At 35.2% G+C, this 23637-nt stretch overlaps 2 protein-coding genes across 4 annotated transcripts; both read right to left on the bottom strand.

Annotated features, from left to right (window-relative positions):
• Positions 1-2637: 2637 nt before the first annotated feature.
• Positions 2638-3866, bottom strand: LOC148207910 (ribonuclease 1-like). Its single transcript, XM_088118209.1, has 2 exons — positions 3801-3866; positions 2638-3252 (listed from the first exon to the last, which is right to left on the bottom strand). Exons 1-2 carry the CDS (start codon positions 3864-3866, stop codon positions 2827-2829), a joined length of 492 nt encoding a protein of 163 aa, XP_087974335.1. The 3' UTR covers positions 2638-2826.
• Positions 3867-7344: 3478 nt separating this feature from the next.
• Positions 7345-22905, bottom strand: LOC148207909 (E3 ubiquitin-protein ligase PRT1-like). 3 transcript variants are annotated; one of them, XM_088118210.1, is made up of 7 exons: positions 22690-22905; positions 17900-17928; positions 17639-17818; positions 16008-16295; positions 11559-11762; positions 10526-10620; positions 7345-8089 (listed from the first exon to the last, which is right to left on the bottom strand). In XM_088118210.1, exons 1-7 carry the CDS (start codon positions 22860-22862, stop codon positions 7718-7720), a joined length of 1341 nt encoding a protein of 446 aa, XP_087974336.1. In that variant the 5' UTR covers positions 22863-22905; the 3' UTR covers positions 7345-7717. The 3 variants fall into 3 exon arrangements, 2 of the variants coding, with proteins under 2 accessions (XP_087974336.1, XP_087974337.1); XM_088118211.1 differs by lacking the exon at positions 22690-22905 and adding an exon at positions 19604-19931; XR_015787590.1 differs by lacking the exons at positions 7345-8089; positions 10526-10620; positions 11559-11762; positions 16008-16295; positions 22690-22905 and adding an exon at positions 19604-22683 and having other exon boundaries at positions 17709-17818.
• Positions 22906-23637: the final 732 nt, after the last annotated feature.

The following is a 23637-nucleotide window of genomic DNA, read 5'->3' as shown; positions in this document are numbered from 1 at the left end:
ATTTAATATGGCTAATTCAAATGGAATGAAAAGTCCATTAGCTCCCATTTCAAAGTAACTATGGAATAGTGTTCAAGGTCTAAATAAGAAAAGGAAACTATGGACAATATTTTGTATACTAGTGTTGTGGGGATCATTATTCAATATCTAAATGGAACTAGCAGTTTACCATATACTGGAGATTACGTACAGAGTATTGCTTTTAGTTCCACCTAAATAAGTCTCATACCAATAGAGATAATTGTCATATCTTATATATCTATGATCATCATCTTCCCTAACTACGTGGGACTTTGTTTGTACTCCTTTCAACCCAACAATTGGCAATAACTTACCTTTTTATTGAGTGTTTTGTGTCCTCTTTAATTCGGTTTTGCAATTAAAGATTTGGATGACTTATCCCAACTCGCCCGAATTAAGTTTTTGTGTCGATAAAGTATGTCAATTGCTTCATTCTCCAACTATATAATGTATAGGGTTGCACTCAAAATAATTATGCTTATATTAAAATACAATGACACTCGAGATTTCTTAATTTTATGTGATCTCTCATCAAACTCACTTGTTTTATGGATGTTGATTAGGAGTGTTCACGGGTTGGGTTGGATCGGGTTAAGGAGAATTTTTGGACCAACCCAATTTTTCGGGTTGGTTAGACTAGCGAACCGACACAACCAATTTTAGTACTCAACCCAACCCAACCCAAAATTATCGGGTTGGGTCACCAGGTTTCATCTTCTTGCGGGCGATGAGAAATTTCTGTGCGTGAAATGAAAGTTTTGGTGGTTCCAAGACACAGCAGCAACAGGCGACGCTGGCGGCTACATCGGCGTGCTTCTCTAGACGACGGCAAATTTTTTAGGGCGACGGTATGGTTCTTTGAACGAGATGAGAGCTTCGGGCAGTTACAAACAATGGCAGCGACGCCGACGACTACAAAGATGGCATGCAACGAACTACGGGGCGAAAGCGATACCATGCCATGAGTGGTGGTGGACTGTGGCGACAAGCGACAAACGGGGAACTTTTGAGATTGAGAGAACATGGAACGAGAGAGGTGAGATTTTGACAGAAATTTAGAAGGTAAAGTTGAAGGAGAGAACTCACGGGGATTAGACGAGAGATGGGAAATGTTGAGATTGAAAGAGAGAGAAAGGTGAAATTGAATGAGAGATGTGAGAGTGATGAGATGAGATGAGAGAGGGAAAAGTTGACATTGATAGAGAGAGAAAAGTGAAATTGAAAGAAAGAGGTGACAGCAATGTGACACGACAATGCTGCTCTTCCCTACAAACCGTAAACCATATATGGTTTTCCCAAGAAAACCTAAACCTATAAAAATTATATATACATATTTAATAAAATCGATTCAGTTCGGCTTGAAACGATATAATCTGGTTCGAAGTTGTCGGAACGAATTGTTTCCGCTTATTGCTTAGCCCTAATTCTACTAGCTCCATCTCTTCATATTTTAAGCCTTGCACTTTTTTTAGTACAAGAAACGAGAGAGGAGATTCGAACTTATGACCTCTTGATAATAGACAAGTACCGATTAACGTTGAGTTAAGGTCAAGACAAGTACTAATTAGCTCTGAACTAAGTTAACGTTGACCTCAACCTTGCACCTTGGTTCACCTTTAACGTATAAGGTAAAATAATTTTTTTTTTGTTAGGGTATTGTACGAACTAAACTGTCTTCTTTTTAATCCTTTAATTTCTTCCCTCATAATCCCTTTTACAGGGACCTAATTGACCTATGTAGTCAATGTGCTCCAATGATATTTGATTAATTAAATAATTCAATATTATTAGTTAATTAATTAATCAAAAGTCTATTTTACCACTATAATTTACATTGTTGTTTTTTTTTAACCACTTGGGCTATGCTCTGTTTGGCATAATTTACATCTAGTTGGTTGGGTGTTGGTTGAGTGTTATTAATTCTCAAAGAAACAGGTGCTCACGACCCAAAAATTGACTACATGTGTATAGTATATATGAGAATTTTGTTTTTAAATAATTTTGAATTATTGCTCAAGAAAATTGCTAATCTATATTCTTCATATATGAAAAATTGAATCTATAATATGAAATGTTTTCTCTAACTTCCTATTTAATCAAGTATTTATCAATCAAGATACCACCACAAAACTGGTCTACCATGAAAGTTATGAATGGTAAAAAATGCTACTCCAATCAAATATATTAGTATGGGTTAAATAAATGTGTTATAAATCTCTTATGTTCATGCATTATTTCAGTTTACCCTTTATAGCTTAATTTCAATTTCTATTTAAGTCTTATATGTTTTAATGTAACATTTTTCAACTATATCGTCATTAGTCAACGTCAAAATGATCCAAGAGATAAACTAACCTGATAGATACTTAACGAGTTGGAAGAAATTTAAATGAAAGTTAGGCCACTGAAAAAAAATTCAAAATTTCTACTTTTTTTTCTTTCGAGTTCAACAAAAGAGATGTAGAGATTTGAACCCAGTAAGATACTGGGTAAATAATGTCTCTTTTACCGTTCAGTTACGCTCATAATTAACTATATACATTAACTCACTTAAATATTATTATTGGGCAATTTTAATATTTATCAATATTGAAAGTATTATTGAAAAGTGTGAAAACATAAAAGACTAAATTGAAATATTTTAAACCAAAACGGTGTAGGTTTTAATTACTAAACCATATATTTAGTTATTACTACAAATACACATAAAGCTTCCCCTCTGCCTCATTACTACGTATTGATGGGCAGAAGAAAAATTTATTCATTACATGAGATTAAAATAGTTTTATCCTTAGTTTCAACTTCTCAATCACCCAAGGCAAGCCACAAGAACTTATCAGGGCAGGAACTACTGACATTATCAGGGCAGTCGATCATTGTTGCACCATCTTTACTATAACACAAAACCACCATCTTCAGCTGTGTTCGGCCCCGCTGGTCGGCCGCACAGATGACGCCGCCCTTTTTCGAGGTCACGTCCGCGATGGCTTTGATAAAGCTAGTCTTGTGGTGCAGTTGAGCAGAGCTCGGGACCAGGCCGCCGTGCACCAGAAATGATAGGATAGCATGGCGGCCATACGTATCCAAACCCATGCAGAAGTACTTGAACTCGTCAAACACCGTGGCCGAGCAAGTCCCGTGGATTGCCCATTTGGTCTGCCAAGCCGCGGTGTTGTCTCCGCTGACTAGGTCCTGCCAGTATTCGCCCATTCGGTCTTGCAATGAAATGATCTAAGCAAATCAAATCCAATCCAATCCAACACAACCACGTCATTATTTATTCCACAGGTTTTAGTCCATTGATTTTCAAAGTAGCTTTTAAGCTGTGGAAAAGTGATGGTTCGGTTATTTTTAGTTTTAACATCATGGATGACATAATATATGTGGCTTGAATTTATATTCCTGTAAATACATTACCGAACATGTTCAAAATGATGTTGATAATAGAGTAATAAAAAAATGTCAAAATAGATCCATTTTTAAAAATTTAAATGCTAAAGTATATTGGATCTCTAAAATCGAGGTTCGTTGTTTGGATTAAGAAACATTGTCACTAGGAGTGCACAACGAAATCAAAAAAACCGAACCGAAACTGAACCGAATTTTTGGTTTGGCGGTTCGATTTGGTTCAGTAGAAAAGCAGAACCGAAATAATCGATTCAATTTCAACTTTCCAAAGCAAAACCGCCTAAAAAATCGAACCGATTACCTATAATTTTATTTCATAATATATATATGTTAATATCAATAACATAAATAAATAAAATTACAAACCTCACTGCAGTCTGCGACGACAAGGCCGACAGCAGCAGGTTTGATGGACTGGCAGTGGCAGCAGTGCACATTGCCCAATAATAGTCCGCCCACCTTGCTATTATTATTATTTTTTAATAGTTTTTCAATCCTTTTCACAATTTAAGTTTAAACTTTCAAATTGAAACATTCAAATTTTTTTTTCTCTGTTTCTTTATTTTTATATAAAATTAACAATATTTTATTAATTTTATATTTTTACAAAATAAAAATATAAATTAAGGTTTTGAAACTTCTTCCATTCTCTTCCTCCTTTCATCTTCCATTCCCTTCCTCTAGTCTCTTCTTGTTCCATTTTTTTCCCAACTTTTCTTTTTCGTCTTCCATTATCTTCCTCCTTTCATCTTCCATTCTCTTCCTCTTCCGTTTTTTTCCAAACTTTTCTTTCTCAACTTGGCATCATCCATCCACACTGCTGCCTTCGTCGGACCGTAGTTGCCGTTCGCCAGACCGTCGCTGCTATAAATAAATTGGAAATCCAAGCCCATAAACCCAGAAGCACAGGCCCACAGAAGCAGACTCAGTGCCCAAGCTGCCAAGAACTGAATCGAACCGAACCGGTTCGGTTCTGCTGTGTATTTCGATTCTGTTTGGTTTTGAATTTTTTTATTTCAAAAATCGGTTTCGGTTTCTGAATGTTCTCATCAGTTTAACAACATATAGGTTAATCTTAATTTAAGGTTAAATTAAAAGTTTGGTCTTTGACATTATACGTTGTGGTCATTAAACTTTAATTGTGTACCTAATACGTTTATAAACTTTAAAGTGTTTGGTAGGTTCTTAAACTTTCAATATTTTGTATCTAATAAGTCATCAATGATCGAAATCTTAAACTTTCAATTCTTTTTCAATAGGTTGATCGATTTCTTAAAACTTCGAATATGTCAAAAGATTCTTAAACACAAAATTGAAAAATTCATGGTTATCTATTAGACAGAAATTTAAAATTCAATTCAAAGATTTATTAGATACTGTCTAAAGTTTAGTTACATGTAGATATATCTTGAGGGGTCAAAAGAAGGGCCAGAACAAGGTCCAATTTGACCCTTGGAGTCTAGGCCATACACCATGAATCCAAACTTGTATCATGCTCTATTGTGCAGTTCATTGCATATGGCTGGTTGTCATCCATGCACCACTCTATAAAAATTATAACTTTCAGCAACAAAATATTTTACGACAAAAGGCATTCGCATCACCTACATTACAACGAAAGGAAGTTTCGTCGCTATAGCGCAAAAATAAATTTCAAAGTAGCTTTGAATTGGGGGAAGAAGAACAGATAAAAGAAAAAAAATGAAAAAAATAAAAGAATTTGAATTGGGGAGAGAAGATTGGAGAATAGTGAGAATATATAGCTTTGAAGAGGGCAATGTGTAATTTAACACAAAAATAACTTAGCAAAAATGTAAAAATAATAACAATAATAATAAGTTTCAAAGCAGGGCAAAATTCATTTTTGCAAGAAGGTTACTCAACCCAAATTCTCAAAAGTTTTCAGGTTAAAACTAAATTATTACAAATTTTTAAATTACAAGGGATAAATTGTTACCAATTTAAAAATATAATGATTAAATTGTTAGAAACTAAAATTTAGGAATTAAATTGTCCATAAAGTGTTACGCAAATTTTGTCTTGTTTTTTTAGTACAACAAATGTGAGGATGGTTCTACTCATGCATTCGATTTTTCTCACTAGTTAGTCCAATGCTATGCTCGTACATAATTGGTTAAAAGAATCTTTAAAGAAATTCTAATTTTTTTTAATACAACAATGTAAAGGTAGAAAATTGAACCTTCGATCGTAAGAAAAGTAATTAGTGGCTTACCTACCAAGACATATGTTCTTCATATACAACATACCTTGTTTGTTTGAATTTCAACTCGAGACTTCCCTGTGACATTTTTTTTTGGTACATCTTTCTTCAATGTTTTATTCGCTATCGATCTCCTATTTTAAAAATACCAAGATTATACATTGACTTTATGCCAATGTTTTGTTCATGTAATCTCCAAGTCTCATTAAGGTTGTAAGCAAGTTCTACATTGACTTTATAATTTATATATGGAAAATTTCTAGTTCTACCTCGTGGGAAAGAAGTTTTCATACTAATTTCATTCACATTATGTCATGTGTAATCTTATTTTAGAAATAAAATAAAGTGAACATACGTAATTTTAAAATGAAAAAAGCACACTTGCCATTCTCTCTCCACTACAAGAAATGGAGCTTTCAGCGACATACTTTTAGTGACATATTAGCAATAATGTCACTAAAATATGCTTTCAGCGATATTGTCAATATACGGCGTCGCTAAATATCATTTTCAGCGACGTGATAAATTATATGTCGTTGAAAGCAATTTTCAGCGACACAGGCATTGTCGCTGAAAGCATTTTCAACAACGCCATCAACAGAATGTTGCTGAAAATCCATTTTCAACGACGCCGTCAATAAAATGTCACTGAAAATGCACTTTCAGCGACGCCGTCAATTAATAACGTCGCTGAAGAGATTTTCAGCGGCACATGAGTCGTATTCTCTCCCATCTATTCTTATTTATACTTTCAATAAAATAAAGTGGACACTGTATTCTTATTTGAATATTTTTATTCGTAGATTTTTCTCCCTGTTTTGTTAAATTTCTAATTTTTTTATACTAAAAAATATCTAATTTTTAGATTTTTTTTTATAATATGATGCTTACAATTTATTTTTTACAATATGATCCTTACAATTTCTTGATGCAAATAGACAACAAATAAAATTTAATTATAATATTTTAAATTAAAAAAATATTTAATTATTTTAAAATAAAGTTACAAATAAAAAAGAATATATATAAATAAATAACAAATAAAATTTAATTACAATATTGATTAAATAGGACAAAACAAATTAACAATAAAATAACATATCAAAATGGTTAACCAATAAAATCAAATTATACTATTCATTATAAGAAAAATAATCATTTAATTATTTTAAAATAAATTTCTAAATAAAAATAAAATATCATGTGATATTGTTGTAAAAATATTTAAATAAAAATGATAGAAGATGAAGAAATGAAAGGAAAAAAAAAGATGAAATGCATTTTCTAGAAAGTATAAATAAGAATAAAACAGATAGAATATATTTCAAGGGGGAGAGAGAGTGGTAAGAAGGAGAAAGAATGTAGTGTACGAGGGAGAATAGTACGTCGACTTTTTTCATTTTAAAATTTAAGATTCACTTTATTTTATTTCTAAAATAAGATTACACGTGACATAACGTGAATGGTAGTAGTATTAGAAATTTTAATAGGACTAGAAAATTTTCAATATATATAAATATTAAATTGCTTATCTACTACTGACAAACAAATAATACTAAATGAAACTATGTTGCAAAATTCATAGATTAAATCATTTAGTGACAAAATAGATATAAAACTAAAAACTCAAAAAATAAAAAATGTACTAATCTTCTTTTTCTTTTTTGGGTTGAATTGTTATCAAAACCATCACATTAAAACCAGAAAACCATATAGAACTTTCATATTACTTGAACCTACAACTTTAAAAGCATGTAGAGTATGGCATCAATTAGAAGACAAGTGTTGATGCAAGAACACTGCAAACTTGAGTTAATAAAACTCACTTTTCAGAGTTTGATAAAGGAAATGTTATATTTTCAACAAGAAACCACCCTCTCCACTGTCTCTACATATTCAATAGGAGATGAGGGGTCCTTTTCTGTACATAGATGTCGAATATTTTTATGCCTTCTCTCTGGATTTGGCCTGGGAATAAACACACAAATTTCAGTTTATGGATCATCCAGAAACCGGAGTGGAACTCCATCTGAAAAAAATGTCATTTTCCAGCTTAAAGATCGACATTTAAGTAGGATTAGAGTCAAATTGATCCGTTCTATTATCGTTGGAGTTAGCACGGGTTCTAGCATCAGAGTCGACCTCATCGTTCTCATGAGCATCGCTAGATGAATCGAGAACGCCACCCATGTCTTCTGAGGTTTCTGAACCGTCGTCATTAGGACCTTCCTCTAACATTCCTGTCACTACCTCCAGCATCAAATTTGGAAACATAACATTACTAGGTCCTATAAGCTCAAAATTGTGCTCTGGTCTATGTTGCTGATTGAACCGACCGGGACGCTTCGAACATGTATTATAGCAATCGCCACAGAGGTCGAAACCTATTTTCTCATAACAATCCTTGCACTTGTATCTATCACCAACGATTGGACACATCTGCAGTGAACAATAAGAGTAATATCACTCACTAGCCAAGTGATCTAATTTGGCAATGAAATTCTGAACTGTAAAGTAGTTTAAATATCAAGACCCATTTTTGTCAGGCATATTAGCTATGGGGTTACATGAGACTTCCTGTTCAACACTATATATAAATATATTCATCAAGTTGGCAGAGTATAAAAAGCAACTATTTTATTAGGCATAATGAATAAGAGAACTTTTCTTTTTAATTTTTCATTGAAATGATAGACAGACCAGAAACAAAGTCGTCCCAACACGAGTTTGCAAAAAGACACTCCAATTTGAGTCATTAACAAAAGAAGACCAACAAAATGAATTTGAAGTCAACACTAAGCAACACGATGAAACTAGTCAAGTCAAAAACTTGCATCCTCTTTCCTTTTCATTAAAACGTCTATTGTTACCTCCAAGCCAAAGACCCCAAGTAAAGATTTCATTACACTCATCCACAACATTTTTTAAAGAGCAACTGAAAATCCATAGGTGAAAAAATGCAACATTTCAAAGGGTGGGAGGAGGAGAAAGAAACAAGGGTGGGAGGAGGAGAAAGAAACAAGGGACAACCTAGCTGGCTCCTAATTTTCTTTACAAAGCCGAGCTAATGTGAGTAACGTTTATACTAGGAGGGGTAAAAAAGGAAGAAGTACAACTAGTAGCGAGTTCGCCTATGTTACATAGAGAGGGAACGTGAATAGGGAGGGTAGTTATCATTTTGGGTAAGGACCAAGAATGAGGAGAGTTAAAGCCATCTCGAGCGGCTGAGAATTTTGTATGGTGATTTTCACCAAGTTTGTTATTTCCATATTTGAATACAATCTTGGATACTTAACATATTAATCACTCCATTACAAACAGTCCAAGAAAAGAAGTTTTACTTTGCTTAGACACCTTGGCTTTCCATAAAGCTGAAGCGACCTCCTCATGCAAACTGACTTTTTTACCAACCAGTTTAGGAAAGAATGATTCAACTGAAATGGCCTGAAGAGTGAAGATTCCTAGTTCTCCTACCATCCCCCAGTTCAACCGTACACCACTTAGGAGTTCTAGAATACCTTCAAAATCATTCAGCTTCCCATTCTGTCGTTTTCTTCTAGGCTTCTAGCCATCAGATTCTACCCAACTTGCGTCCTCACACACTTTGATGACCGTACAATTTTCTAAAGGGGTAATTTCAAAAGAATCCAACTCCACTCATCAAAGGTTGGGTCCGACCCATCTATCTTGCCAAAAATAATCGATGTTCCATTACCAACAGATGGATGGAGAATTTCCAATAACATGCCTCAGTTTAGCAATATGGCTTCAACTGTTTCCTTATCTTCTTTCTTTAGGTATGTAAGTTAGCTATGGCTGCTTGCTTTTTATAGTACAACAAATGTGGGGATGGGAGATTGTACCTCCGATCTCTAGGGATGAAGCAAGATATCTTAACCACTGAACTATGCTCATGTTGGTAGGTAAGGCTGTTTTAGTTAAGAGTAAGATTGACCAACATTTATAGCCGAAAAATTTTCCAGTTACCAAGCTTTCTTAGCACCCACACCACCCTCTTGGGATTATCCTCCAATGGCTCATCCAAGACACAGGGAGTTCACTTTGAGTCATCCCAACTCATCAGCCAACTTTGTAACTTCACTTGTTGCCATGTTTATGAAACACGTTAGGGATATTTCCTGATTAATTTTGAGGCCCGAGATCTATCCAAATAGTTTCAACATACTAAACAAGTTATCTATATCTTGGTTCAATCCTTCTCACAAAATAAAATGGTATCGTCCAAAAACTGAAGGGAAGAGATATACATCCTATCATTTCCAACTTGAAATCCTTCCAGGAGTCCCTGATCAATGGAATTCAATGTCTATTTATCTCCAAATAATGGCAGACAACTGCTAAACGTTGTAAATCCCAGTCAGAAAATTTAGTTGTGCACAATAAACCAGCAAGTCTCCATACAGAATGTCCTCAGCCTCATTTAAGATGGATGGGATTAAACATTTTCGTTTAAACCAATATATTTAAAATTGTGAGGCAAACTAAAGCACAATAGTGCTCCGAAGCTCAAGCACTTTAGTTGTGACAAGCACAATTGAAAAATGTAAATAAATCTTAGACAGTTTTTAAGAGATTAATGAGAAAAATTAAACATTTTATAGAAGTATGATTGATTTATGTATAAAAATAATTAAAAACGAAAAGAAAAAAAGGAATGAGTCAAGGTGCATTGGAACATGTGTGCAAACATACAGAGAAGTGTGTGCCTCAATACACCTTGCTTCAAAGAAGCGAGGCGTCCTTACCATGCTTCTCCAAAAGCAACATTTTTAAAACAGTGGTTTGACTCATAAGTTCAGCAACAAAGATCCAGGAGACAGTACGAGAGGAATGTTGGTAATACAATGAAATTACCCCACAAGAATCGCATCCAGCTCCATAATGCACTTTAGAAGCAACTTCACCCGATCTTGAAAGATCTTCACCCTTCTTGCCCCTTTCATCGGAACCTGAAAGCAAATAACAAACTCAACACCAAAATAATAATACACAGACTATTTTTGTATTAGTGGAATGACACAATGAATAATTCACTACATTATTGAGCACACATATGTCATCAAGCATTATAAGTACATTTCTACCTAATCCAAAGTATTGCAGAAAAAAAATTGTAATAACACCACATTTTCAAATTCTTATGTGTATAGAATATGGTTTCCTGAAACTACCAATAGGAAAGAGATGAATACGGTATGAATAGTAGTTGAATAACTCTTCTAAGTTCTATCAATAAAATGGACCTAAAAACACAGGTAAACCGAACAAAGCAAACTGCATCATTTCAAAGATTTTACAGAAAAACCAGAAATTCTAAATGGTCCAATGATTTCTGAAAATGGAAATAAATAAATAAAAATGAATAAGAGTATCAAATTAAACAAGGTCTTCAGTCAAGTGTCTACTAAATGCTGCACGTGCACAAGCAATTGTTTAGATGAAAATTGTATAAACACAACAGACGTGACCTGAGATGAACATGTTAATGCAGTATTGTCGTTGTTAAAGATATACATGGAGCTACAATAAGAAAATTTTATTAAGATATGGGCAAGCAATAGTCAGTGTTGCGGAGTCTAGCATGCATTGGATAAAACGAGCTATACAAACATACTTCTTGAGGTCCAAAGATGTTCAAAATGATTCACAAAGCAATTTTCCCACAACATCTCTAACAAATACATAGTTTGGACAGCTAAACTTCCTAATCCAAACAAATTAAGCACAAACAAAAGTTCAAAAACTATATGAACTAGAAATTAAGAAATAAAAAGAAGGAAATAAGAATGAAATGAACAGCACTACAAGCACAAGGAATAGATTACTCCAGGATCACAACTGCCATAACACTAAAGACGATAAATTAGGCAAGCGTAGATACACGTACAAGAAGTTGGACTCTCACGCTTAAAAATATTGGCTAGTTTAAGCTGAACAGAGTCTCTTCTGAGGCTATACTCTTCAGGAAATTGTTCCTTCAAAAACTGATCCAGCATTAGACAGACATTTGGAAATCCACTTGGTTGCAAACATTCGCAAACTTGACACTTGAGTGTCTCAACTTGCAAGTTGATACAACTCTCACAAAGTGCTGTAAACATAAAAATAAGAGTTAAATTACGGTTTGGTCGAACAAGCCTAAACTTTTAAAAGGGTTTAAGTTTAATAGATTCTTGTACTTTCAATTTTGGAGTTTAATAGGTCCCTGAACTTTAAAAAGTGTCTAATAAGTTAGTGATCTTTAGATACAAAATTGAAAGTTATGTACTTATTAGATATAAAATTAAAATACCAAAAACCTATTAGGCACAATAGTAAAAGTTTTGAGATCTATGAGACACACCATTGAAAGTTCAAGGATCAACTTATAACTTACCTAATAAGTTTAGTTGCTTTTGGCACTAAAGTCAAGATATTTTGGGAATGGTATTAAAGTTGAAATTGCTCTTCCTTTAAAAAGAGTTTAAATTTTAGGTTAAATTATACCTTCGGCCCTCGAACTTCCAAGCTTGTGTTTATTTAATCTTTATATTCTAAAAAGCCTCTAATAGTTCCTAAACTTTTTCCGTTTAATCTCAACATTCTAAAATAATTCTAGTAAGTTCCTAAATTTTCAATTTTGTATTTAATAGATACTATTACTTAATTAGGTTGGGTTTTCATCCTAAGTTGTTTTCGAGACTTTAAAAGTAAGGAAATAAGAGAAACTAAAAATAAAGGAAAAAAATTAGCTCAAGTTATTGGTGAAAAATTGGTGGAAGAAGACCCCCTTTGATAATTTTTTTTTTAGATAAGAAACATTTTTGTATTGAAAAAGAAGGTACAGACTAAAGCCTAGGGTAGAGAAAACCCCACCAAAAACTGAACAACAATCTAACCAACCGTATTCCAATTGTGCATAAACATGGAAAGGTCGTAGTTACAAAAGAATTTACTGTAATTGATACACCACCAAGAGGCCGTGTGCTATACAGTCCTACAAAAAATCTCCAAAGTAGAAGGCTTATCTTCAAAAACGCGAGAATTCCTTTCAAGCTAAAAATTCCAAAGAAGAGCTCTTGAAGCACATCTCCAAACATAAGTAGTCTTTCTTAGGAAGATCCCAACCAAATAGAACCTCATTCATCCAATCATCAATCTTTTTTGGAAAGCAGATAGAGATATCAAAAGTTTCTAAGTGGAAAAGCCAACTCTTGGTCGCAAAAGGACAGTGAAGAAACAAATGGTCTAAATCTTCACTATGCATCAGACAAAGGGAACACACCGATGGGGATAACACCCAATTTTTGCACTTTCTCTGTAATTTCTCTTGGGTGTTAAGGCTTCTATGAGCAAGAGACCAAAGAAAAATTTTGATCTTCTTCGGGACCTTGAACCATATAGCCGAGATGAGGGGAGATCGTAAAAAAGATCTACATTCCACCATCTTCAGAAAACCGACATTTTCCTTCAAGGGACCACACGACCCGATCTTCTCCCTCCCCCAATCTCACCACGTCGATAACTTGTATCATCCCCATCCAACTTTCGACCTCCCAATCGAAAAGGCCTCTACGCAGACCAAGAGCCCAATCATTCTCGTGTACGTTCCAGCAATCCAAGACTGTTGCCTCCTTCTTAGTAGAAAGATTGAACATAATTGGGAACATTTTCTGTAGAGGTTCATTCCCAATCCAAGTGTCTGACCAAAATTTGATCCGGCTCCCTTTACTCACCTTGAATGCAAGAAATTTGGAGAAAAAAGAGCTGTTTTTAAAAATGTTGAACCACGGTCTTCCTTTGGGACAGCCTTTTGGGGGAAGGGTATTCCACCCATGAGAATCTTCCCCATAGATACTAACAATCACCTTCCTCCATAACGCATTACTTTCTTGTGTGAATCTCCAAAGCCATCAGAAGTAAACTATTGTTTTTCTGGTGAAGAGCCCCTATTTTGAGACCTCCAAATTGCATTGGAAGTGCAGTCTTCTCCCAACTCACAAGGTGAGTAGGGCCACTATTTCCTCCCCCTTTCCAAAAGAAATCTCGAGTCAGCTTCTCAATTTCATTAACAGCCTTCGAAGGAGCTTTTAAAACCGAGAAGTAGAGGGGAAGACTTGTGATCACAGATTGTGCAAGAGTAAGTTTACCACCTTTTGAGAGGAAAAGGTTCTTCCATTTATCGATCTTCTGTTCAACTTTGTCAATCAGGGGATCCCGAAAAACTTTTTTCTTATAGTTGCCCCCCAAAGGGATTCCCAAATAAGAAAAAGGGAGCCTTTCCACTTTGCAACCCAGTCTCGTAGCCTTTTCTTGGAGCAAATACTCTTAGACATGGATACCTATAATGGCAGTTTTTGTTAAATTCAGAGACAGCCCCGACGCATTGAGGAAAATATCTAAGATCATCCACCAATTATCCAACTTGCCTGGCTCGTTTGGGCACAAAATCATTGTGTCATCGGCATATTGTAAATGAGAGACTTCCACCTCCTGTCTACCAACGCCAAAACCTTTAATCAGCCTTTTTTTACTGCAAAAATGGACCATTATTCTAAAATAATCACCAACTAAAGTAAAAAGGAAAGCGGAGAGAGGATCTCCTTGTCTTAAACCTCTTTTGGCGAAAATTTTCCCACGGGGGCGGCCGTTTGATAATTGTAGATGATGAAAAAGTAACAAAACTTTTGAAATTCCGTCATTTGAGATATAGAAAAAACTTGGGCAGCTCTTCCACACGAAAAGGGAGGTCTTGGCATCGGTTCGTTGGCTGAGAGGAATAAGGCTTTACTGATAAAATGGCTTTGGCGATTTACGACGGAGAGAGTTTTTGGGGTAAAGTCATAGCAGCTATTTATGGAGAGGAGCCCTCTGGCTGGTTGCCTAAGCTTGCTAAAGGTTCTTCTGTTGGGAGACCTTGGATTGATATTCAAGGATTGTGCAGGGACTTCACTAAGCTCTCCTTCTTCAAAGTCTCTTCTGGAAGTTCTGTGCATTTTGGGACGATTCTTGGATTGATAGTGTTCCCCTTGCAGCCTCCTTTCCGGACATCTACACACTTTAGAGTTCTTCAATAGCAGAGTGTTGGTCGACTGATTCTTCAACCTGGGATTTGGGTTTTAGAAGGAATCTTTTTTAAAGGGAGATTTACAGATGGGGGATTTTTTCCGAAAAGATTGCAGGGGTGGTCATTGGGCAAGGCAGAGACAGGTTGTGGTGGAAAGCAGATAATTCTGGGATGTTGTTGGTAAGATCCATGTTTTTGGCCCTGACTTGTCCTTCTCCTAAATTAAGCTCGGCCATGGCAAATCATATTCGGCATTTCAAAGTTCCAAAGAAAGTTAAGTTTTTCCTTTGGAACCTTTTTTACAGAAGTCTTAATACGGCAGATAAGTTGCACAGGAGATGTCCTACATGGGTTCTCTCCCCTTCGATCTGTGGCATGTGTTTAAGGGATGAAGAAGTGGTGGACCATCTCTTCCATCACTATTCCTATTCCTATGCTACAAAAGCTTGGTCTTTTATTGTTTCTCAACTGGATCTTTCCTTCTGTCTTCCTAGGAGAATTGAATGTTTTATCACCGAGGTTTTTGGGGGATCTATGCTCAAAGGAAAAGCTAGTGATTTATGGAATTGTGCTGCTCGAGCTCTTCTTTGGCTTTTATGGAAAGAGAGGAATAGCCGTATTTTTTAGAACATTTCGACCTTGGTGGATTCTTTTTGTGTGAATATAAAACATGTTGCTTCGTGGTGGATTATTTCCCACAAGAAGTTTTTTTTGTAATTATAGCCTCCAACTTATTCTACAAAATTGGAAAGCTTTGATTGTATAGTTCTTAGGGGAGGGTTTTATCTACCCTCTGCCTTTAGGCGGTCTCCTTTTGGGTGTTTTCCCTCTTTCAATACACTTTTTTTTATCTTTCTTATAAATTTTAAAGAAAAAAAAAAGATAAAGAAAAAACTTTTCAAATTCTAACAATTAAATTTATAATTTACCAATAATTGGTAATTAATTGTAAGTGCCATATTTTGTGAACACAAAATTTTATAGGAGGACAAAATGATCCAAATAATTTTTTTTCAAAGATAGTAGCTTGTTAGTACATTATAGATATAGATAGATAGCAACCCTGTCATTTAAATGTTAAAGTAACGGCTAGGCAAATTTGATAGTTCAAAATTAACGTACAAAGTTCTGATATACACAACCTTAAAAGTTCAAGGGCCTATCAAATAAAAGGACTAAATAGACCCAACTCTGAAAATTCGAAAACCAAACTTATAGATTAACTTTCATTATAGTTGACGATAAAATAGCATGCAACCCGACACAGAGATAGAGAGAGATTATATATACCATGGCCACAATTAAGAACCACAGGTCGGAAGAGCAATTGGGTGCATGCACGACATAGCAAGTCAGCAACTGAAACCTTCTCATGGTTTTGCGTCTTTTGACCATAAGGACCGACAACTGCAGAATTTTCTTCTAATATGCGTTCAGCAACAACTTTGTCATTATTGGTATTTGTCTTCAGCTCGCCATTAGCAGAATCTTCTGAATGTTCCACTTTTTTACCAGCTTGTGAGTCACATGCAAGGGCATCAAATTGCGGAGAGAAGTAGCCCATTATCTTTTCCTCTTCTGGAAATGGAATAATTTTAAATGGATTAAACAAACTAAAAGGTTAGAATAAGTCAACCAAAAAAACTCAAATAAAAATCAACAATGAATAATTATTCATTTGCTAAAAAAACATAAAAGATCATTATCATTTCTTAGTTTTTTTTTAACAAGAAACAAACTTTTCATTCATAATATGAAAAGGAAGAAAAAAGTTTAACCATACAAGCTCCCAAAGAAAGCGAAAAAATGAAGAAAAACAACCAAACATGGAAACCAAAATACAAAGTAATAGACAAGATCTGAGGAGGAAAAGACTGCCTACTGAGGATACCAAAACAAACGCTTAACACAAACTGACCGCCAGAACAAATAAGTAAAGAATCTGAAACCTCCTTCCATAAAGAAAAGACGAGAAAACTAAAATATCTCTATTAATATTCATGGGGTTCCATCTCAAAACCAATTGGCAAGGAGAGGAGTAGCTCATGTCCATTATAAACCCACGTAAGATCCCTTATAGTGGTGTATAATTTGCAAAGGAGCTTCGAAAGATCTAGATCACATTCTATGGTCCTGTTAGTTTGCACGGGATTTATGGGATCTTTTTTTATTATTACTTCGAGGTGTTGGCTCATAATAGGGATTGTCAGGCAATGATGGAGGAGGTATTATTGTACCCCTTTCAAGATAGTGGTAGCTTCTTGTGGCAAGCTTGTTTCCTTGCTAATGTGTGGAGAATTTGGTTGGAGAGGAACAATAGAATTTCTAGGGGTGGAGAGATCCAGGGAATATGTTGGGAGTTTTATTAGGTTTAATACTTCCTTGTGGGGATCAGTTTCTAAGAGTTTTTGTAATTATCAATTAGGTGTTTTTCTTTTGGACTGGAGACCCATTCTGTAGAGATTATTCTCTGGTCAGACTGTTTTTTATGCCCTTGTATATTTTTCCATTTTTCTCCATGAAAGTTGGGTTTCTTATCTAAAAAAAATAAAAAATAAAAAAAGTGTATGATCTTGTTTCCATCTTCCAAGAAACTAAATCAGTCGTTTGAGTCAGCATTGATTCATGCCCTCCATAGAGCAAATAGAGCCTCTTCACCAATTATGATTCATTTTTGCACTCTGAAAACCATTTCACTTCATCTCGAATATGATAAAGGATATAAGAGCATGTATAATTCACCAATTGCAAATCATGACATTAGTTCACGCTTTCTATTATGTATAAGAGCATGTATAATTCACCAATTGGAAATCATGACATTAGTTCACGCTTTCTGTTATGTATAAGATCACGTAAGGCAACATGTTTGATGAATAAATGCTTGAACTTGTAAATACAGCATACAATATAAAGCTCACCTAGTATTTGATTTTCCCTTTTCTTATATGCCACGGGAAAAATCTTCAGGATCAACAGGTGAAGCATCTCACAGATGGTTGGAAAATGATAATATGGATGCCTACAAATTGGACAGTGGGACTCACGAAAACCACTCATGGATTTGTGCACACACCAAAAACATGAAATATGACCACAAGCTGGAACAGAAAGAAACCAAAAGTTAACAAAAAGATGGCACCTCCCATAAACATTTAGGGTCAGCATCTAACTATACTCACAGAGCACTATGGGCTTGTGAAGAAGATCCCTGCAATTCATAACCAACTTAAATTAGCCACATGTAAGAAGGAACTGATGATGAAGACAAATAATGGTAACAAGGCTAAATATATGTTTTAGTCCTAATGTTTGGAATATTTTTTTCATTTTTTTTTTTTACAAGAAACAAAACCTTTCATTGAAATAATGAAAAAAAACAAAATGTTCAAAGATACAAACTCCTAGAAGAAGCAAGGAAAGAAAAGAGAAAAGAGTATAAAGGCATTCAAAATATTAGATATCCTATAAATGATTAAATATACCATCACCCATCAGCTCATATTAGAGATTTAATCACGTTTAAGATCGTATCGGAGTAGGAGGTCATGTGGTCAAAACCCTATGTTGTCATTTCCTCCCCATTTAATATTGATCTCCACTTGTTGAGCCTTGTGCAAATATCCAAGCACACAAGCTAAGAAGCACCGACACTTCATTTTGTGTGAGCCATTCTCAATTTCATTCTTAGTAATTCTTAGAGGTTTTTAATTTCTATCCAAATAATTATTTCATTCTCAATTTCTGTGAGCCATCATTATTCACCTTAAAGGATGGACTCGATGGAGAGGGGAAAAAAACCTTAAATAGCAGCAAGGTAATGTGAAATAGAATTTGCAATACAGTATAAGGTGCCAAACCAACATCTTTCCTTCAAATAAAATCTTGGAATTAACCCTAGTAAACATCAGTTGATATAGGAAAAACTGGCTCTCAGTGCAACCTTCATTTCTGCAATTGTATTTCTAGACTAACCAATGTTTCAGTTTCACTTTCATCTATCACAGCTTTTTCTACAGTTTTCATTTCACCCTTAAAAACACTCTCAAGATGTCCTGCTCCAGTAGATTCATATTTCTTATTTGGCCACAGTTTCACTTTCATCTATCACAGCTTTTTCTTCAGTTTTCATTTCACCCTTAAAAACACTCTCAAGATGTCCTGCTCGAGTAGATTCATATTTCTTATTTGGCCAAATCAAATCAAAGAAACTCTCCAAAAGAAGCTGCCTAACATGCTCCTTCATCCTTTTATACGTGTTTTGTGTGCTGTCAATTGCGAAGACCAAGTGCATTTGTTCCTCTTTTGTCCTCATGCATCAGTTTGTTGGGATCTCTGCTTTCATATGTTCAATTTAGCTTGGGTAAAGGACAAGTCAGTATCTTCATCAACTTTTCAGCTGCTATTTGGTCCTTTCTTTTCTCCTAAAGCAAGTCTTCTTTAGGTAAACAGTCTTAAAGCACTTATTTCCGAGTTGTGATTTGAGCGTAATCAAAGGACTTTCGAAGGGAAAAGCCGCTCAGCTTTCGAATGCTTCAGTATAGCTAAGTTTAAAGCCTCACAATGGTGTGCTCTCTCCAATCTCTATGCAAATTATTCTCCTAGCATGATTTGTTCTAATTGGGAGGCTTTTTTGTATAATTTTTAAGCTTCCTTTCATTCTTTGTACTAAGTTTGATTTGTTTGTATCTTTATTTTTATTTTTCTTTTTTCTTCTTCCTCCCCCTTCATTTCACTCTTTTGGGGGTTTGTATCTTTGAACAATTTTTGTTCCTTTTCATTTATCAATGAAAAGTTTGTTTCTTGTTAAAAAAAAAAAAAAAACTTTTGGCTAAATGGATTTGGAGATATATTACTGAAGAAAACGTGCTATGGAAAAGACTCACCAATGCAAAATACTGGAAATCAACTGTTGATTTTTGGCCCTTGATTAAACCACAGCGATTCAAATGTCCTTGGACACAAATTGTGAAATACATCGATCTGGTCAAGGATAGACGCATTTGCAGAATTGGCAGAGGCACTAGAGTCAGTTTTTGGCATGACAGATGGGTTCCCAGTATGATGCAGCACCTCACAAGGTTTTTTTAAGAAATGATTCAATGCCCTTTCATTAAAAGGCTGAAACCTATTTATAGAGGTTTCAAGCTTAAGAATTACATGAGTAACTATTGTTACTGTGCAGTAAAAGTAAAGTTACTAAAATAAAAGCTATAACAGTAACTAATAATCGAGAAAAGCTATGAAGAGCTACTTAACTACATCAATTTTCCCGACCCCAAATGAAACTCGTCCTCGAGTTGAAAAGTAGTGGAGTTAGAAGGCGGTGAACAATCCGCAAACTAGAAACTCGCTTCTTCTTGTGGTTCAAAAATACTCCAATCGAAAATGTCTTTTTTAACTCATCAAAAAAACGATAAAGTGACCAAATTGAATTAAATCCCAAGAAATTTTGATGCAATAATTTGTTGAGACAAAAGTGTTCCAAATTATCAACATTCTTTTCCTCGGGATCCTTCGGAAAACTACCCACTTTCTTCTTCTTGTATTTACATTCTTGAAGTCTACTTGGAAGGAAGAGCTTTCTTGCATTTTCTTGTAGCCGATGTTCTTAAGTTCAATTGGAGAATCTTCATCTCCTTCATCAAAATAATCAGCAAAACTCAAAAGAAATTCATCCTCTATGTTATTTGAACTTATCCAAGGGAGTTTTCTTTGGAAAAAATCAGAAGCCAGTAAAAGATTCTCCCTCTTCATTGGTTCATCTTGACAATTCTTGTGAAATTCTTGACCCAAACATCTCAATAAAGATTCTTGTTGATTCTTTTGCCCGTTAACATATTGCATTTCCACTTCAAAGAACGATGTAGCCAAAGAAATAGTAGAATCATCATCTGTTCCTATCAATTCTTCATCAACCTCTTCTTCCCCATCAAAATAATTGTCAAACTTAAGAAAAAACTCATCCTCTTGTTCAATTGCCACAACCTGAGAAGAGTTTTGGATTCCACAATTTCTGAAATCAACATCGAAGGCAGCAACTTGAGGCAAAATTGAGTTACCTCTTGCATCCTCTGAAATTTTTGTTGGTCTTATGAAATCATTTGAAGTGTCTTCACTCTTTTGGTGGCAAAATCTTCCCATCTTGGTTAAGGTATCACTTGGGGTTTTTTCTCTAGTTGGGAGTTTTGTAAAAGAAGAAAGAAAAATTTCATGGCTGTTGTTTGGAGTTTGGTGGCAAAATACCTTAGTCTTGTATGAAACTAATTTGTTAAAATTCGTACAAACTCCAACATTGTTGCTTGAACCTTCTTCATACCTTCTTGGTGTACAAACTCCAAGATTTTGGTTGAAGTCTTGTCGGACAGCTCTCAGTTCTTGGAGCATTCTTGGTTCAAGAACATAATTTTGGTACCTTCTAGGCTGCACAAGGTGCTGTTCTTGGAGGTTTCTTGGTCTCCGATTGACTTCTTGGACTCTTCTTGGTGGTGTATGGTACCTCTCCGGTAGGTAATTAGTCCTTTGATCCTCCATCCACATTTCTTGATCCAATCTTGTAGAATTTTGAGGAGTTCTAACCGTAGCTTGCTGTACACTCATTGCTTCGAGCTTGTCATGGATGATCTCCAAAATTTGTTTAATCTCGCCGACATCCTGCTGGATGGTTTTCACCTCTCCTTCAACCGATAGCAAGCGTGCGGTTGATGATCGTGGCGAGAGAATGGAGGCTTGCTCCACTTCTTTGTTGACGAGAGAAGAGTCACCAATGTTGATCGACTTCTTTCCCGCCATACAACTCAGAAAATCGGGATGGTCTGATACCAATTTGATGCAGCACCTCACAAGGTTTTTTAAGAAATGATTCAATGCCCTTTCATTAAAAGGCTGAAACCTATTTATAGAGGTTTCAAGCTTAAGAATTACATGAGTAACTATTGTTACTGTGCAGTAAAAGTAAAGCTACTAAAATAAAAGCTATAACAGTAGCTAATAATCGAGAAAAGCTATGAAGAGCTACTTAACCACATCACAGTACCTCTTTATCAATTGAATTGTCGAGGCTTTACTTTCTAGCTTCCTCTAAGACAGTTACAGCCAAATATAATTGGCCCCCACTTTCCCTATCCTGGGATTAGATTCCATAGATGTTTACAAGATGAAGTCACTGATTGGTTCTCTCTCTCCCACAAGCTCTCACGGGTGGGTCACTTCGAATACCTTGCATGACACATGGACTTGGCAAGACGGACCCCACAAATGTCTTCCCAGTTAAATCCTCTGCTAAGGAGCTCACTCACCTAAATAAGGATCAAAACGCAGCACTCTACAGCAAGATTTGCAGGGATAAATATCACGACAAGGCTAAATTCTCCTTTTGGGAGCTAAGCCACCATAGTATCGGTACTGAAAATGTATTACAAAGAAAATAAGGCTCCCCTCCTTAGCCATATCCTCAAGTTGCTGCATGATGTGCCTGAGAAGTTTCGAATCACAGGGTCACTATTTCGCCTACAAATTCTGGACTTGTCTCTTATCATCTTATTGCTGGCAAATTCCCTTAACAAACAACATCCAACTCATGCTTCCAGTTCTCTTAGTGGGCCACGGCCATCCATTGAAAAAAAGATAAGGAGACTCTATGGGTTCAATTGGTCATATTGTGCTTATGGACGGAAAGAAACAATCAATTCTTATCATTTGCGTTTGCCAAGCTCGGTCCTCCAGCCATGGAAATCAGCAAGCAACTAAATCATCAAACCAGGGTAGCTATTGTGCACCATAGGAGTCAGGAGACAAACGATGATTCTAATTTCCAACCTCACCGATAGAACATAAAAACAAAACGGGACACACACATACACATATCCAAACCTTAGAATACGAAACTTCACACAAGAGAAATTACAATTACAAAAACTTTTGAAATAAACGACTGCAACTGCAAGTATTCCAAGAAAGAGAGAGAACCGACAAGCAGACGCAGCAGAGAAATGCGTGAGGAACGTCGTTGCAGTCGACGTCGTCCAGCAACTGATCATCCGCCATTGAGGAGCTTGTGGAGAAGGTGAGGGAGATGAATCTTCGGCAAAATTGGGACGAAAATCGGAAGAGAGAGAAGATAGGGCGGTGGAGAGAGAGAAACATGTAATTAATAACAGAAGATAATCAAATGGAAATGGCGACCTGTACTTACTCTCTACGGAAAACTAACCAAAATCAAAATCTGTAATGCTTCCTTTTCCTTTCCTGTCCAATGCCAAAGATGATTTGATTGATTGGTATTATCAACCCAAGGGCCAAGAACAAGAACAATCCCTTTTTTTTTTTCCTTTTTTGACATTGACATTGCTTAAAACAATACTAATACTAATGGTAATTATTAATTTATTAATAATAATAAGGTCAAATTTCAAGGTTTTTTGTTTTTCTTTTTTTGTCAATTAAAAAAAAATGGTCGATCACTCGATTGGTTATCTATGTGTCAACTTTTAGACAATAATGGTGAATTAGGAAGGTTTAAATAGATATCCATGAAAATTTCAAAACCTTAATTTCATGAAAATGTGAATATCTATGGATATTTTATAAAATGTTGAAAAATAAAAGATTGGTAAGAAATATTTACGCTAGTAAATAAATATTTCATATTTTTAAATAAGTTGAAAATGATTGTGTATATAGTAACATTTTGTTGATATTTTTCATAAATTGTGTTTTTTTTAATAATATGAAAATGTTGATTTACCGTTTATGTAAATGTCGAGAAAATTTAATATCCTGCCTAAGAGACTAATTGGGTTTAATTTAAAATTATATATTTTAATCGCTGCGACCGACCTTCGGAGCTCGACTAAAGGTGACTAAAGGTGGCATGTAAGCTAGATCTAGCCTTCTCTGGCTATAATTAAGTATAATAATT

The sequence above is a fragment of the Momordica charantia genome, unplaced genomic scaffold (genome assembly GCF_013281855.1).
Source record: "Momordica charantia cultivar OHB3-1 unplaced genomic scaffold, Mcharantia_2.0 BLBB01000031.1, whole genome shotgun sequence".
NCBI lineage: Eukaryota > Viridiplantae > Streptophyta > Magnoliopsida > Cucurbitales > Cucurbitaceae > Momordica > Momordica charantia.
This window is presented reverse-complemented; position numbering and strand designations above follow the sequence as displayed.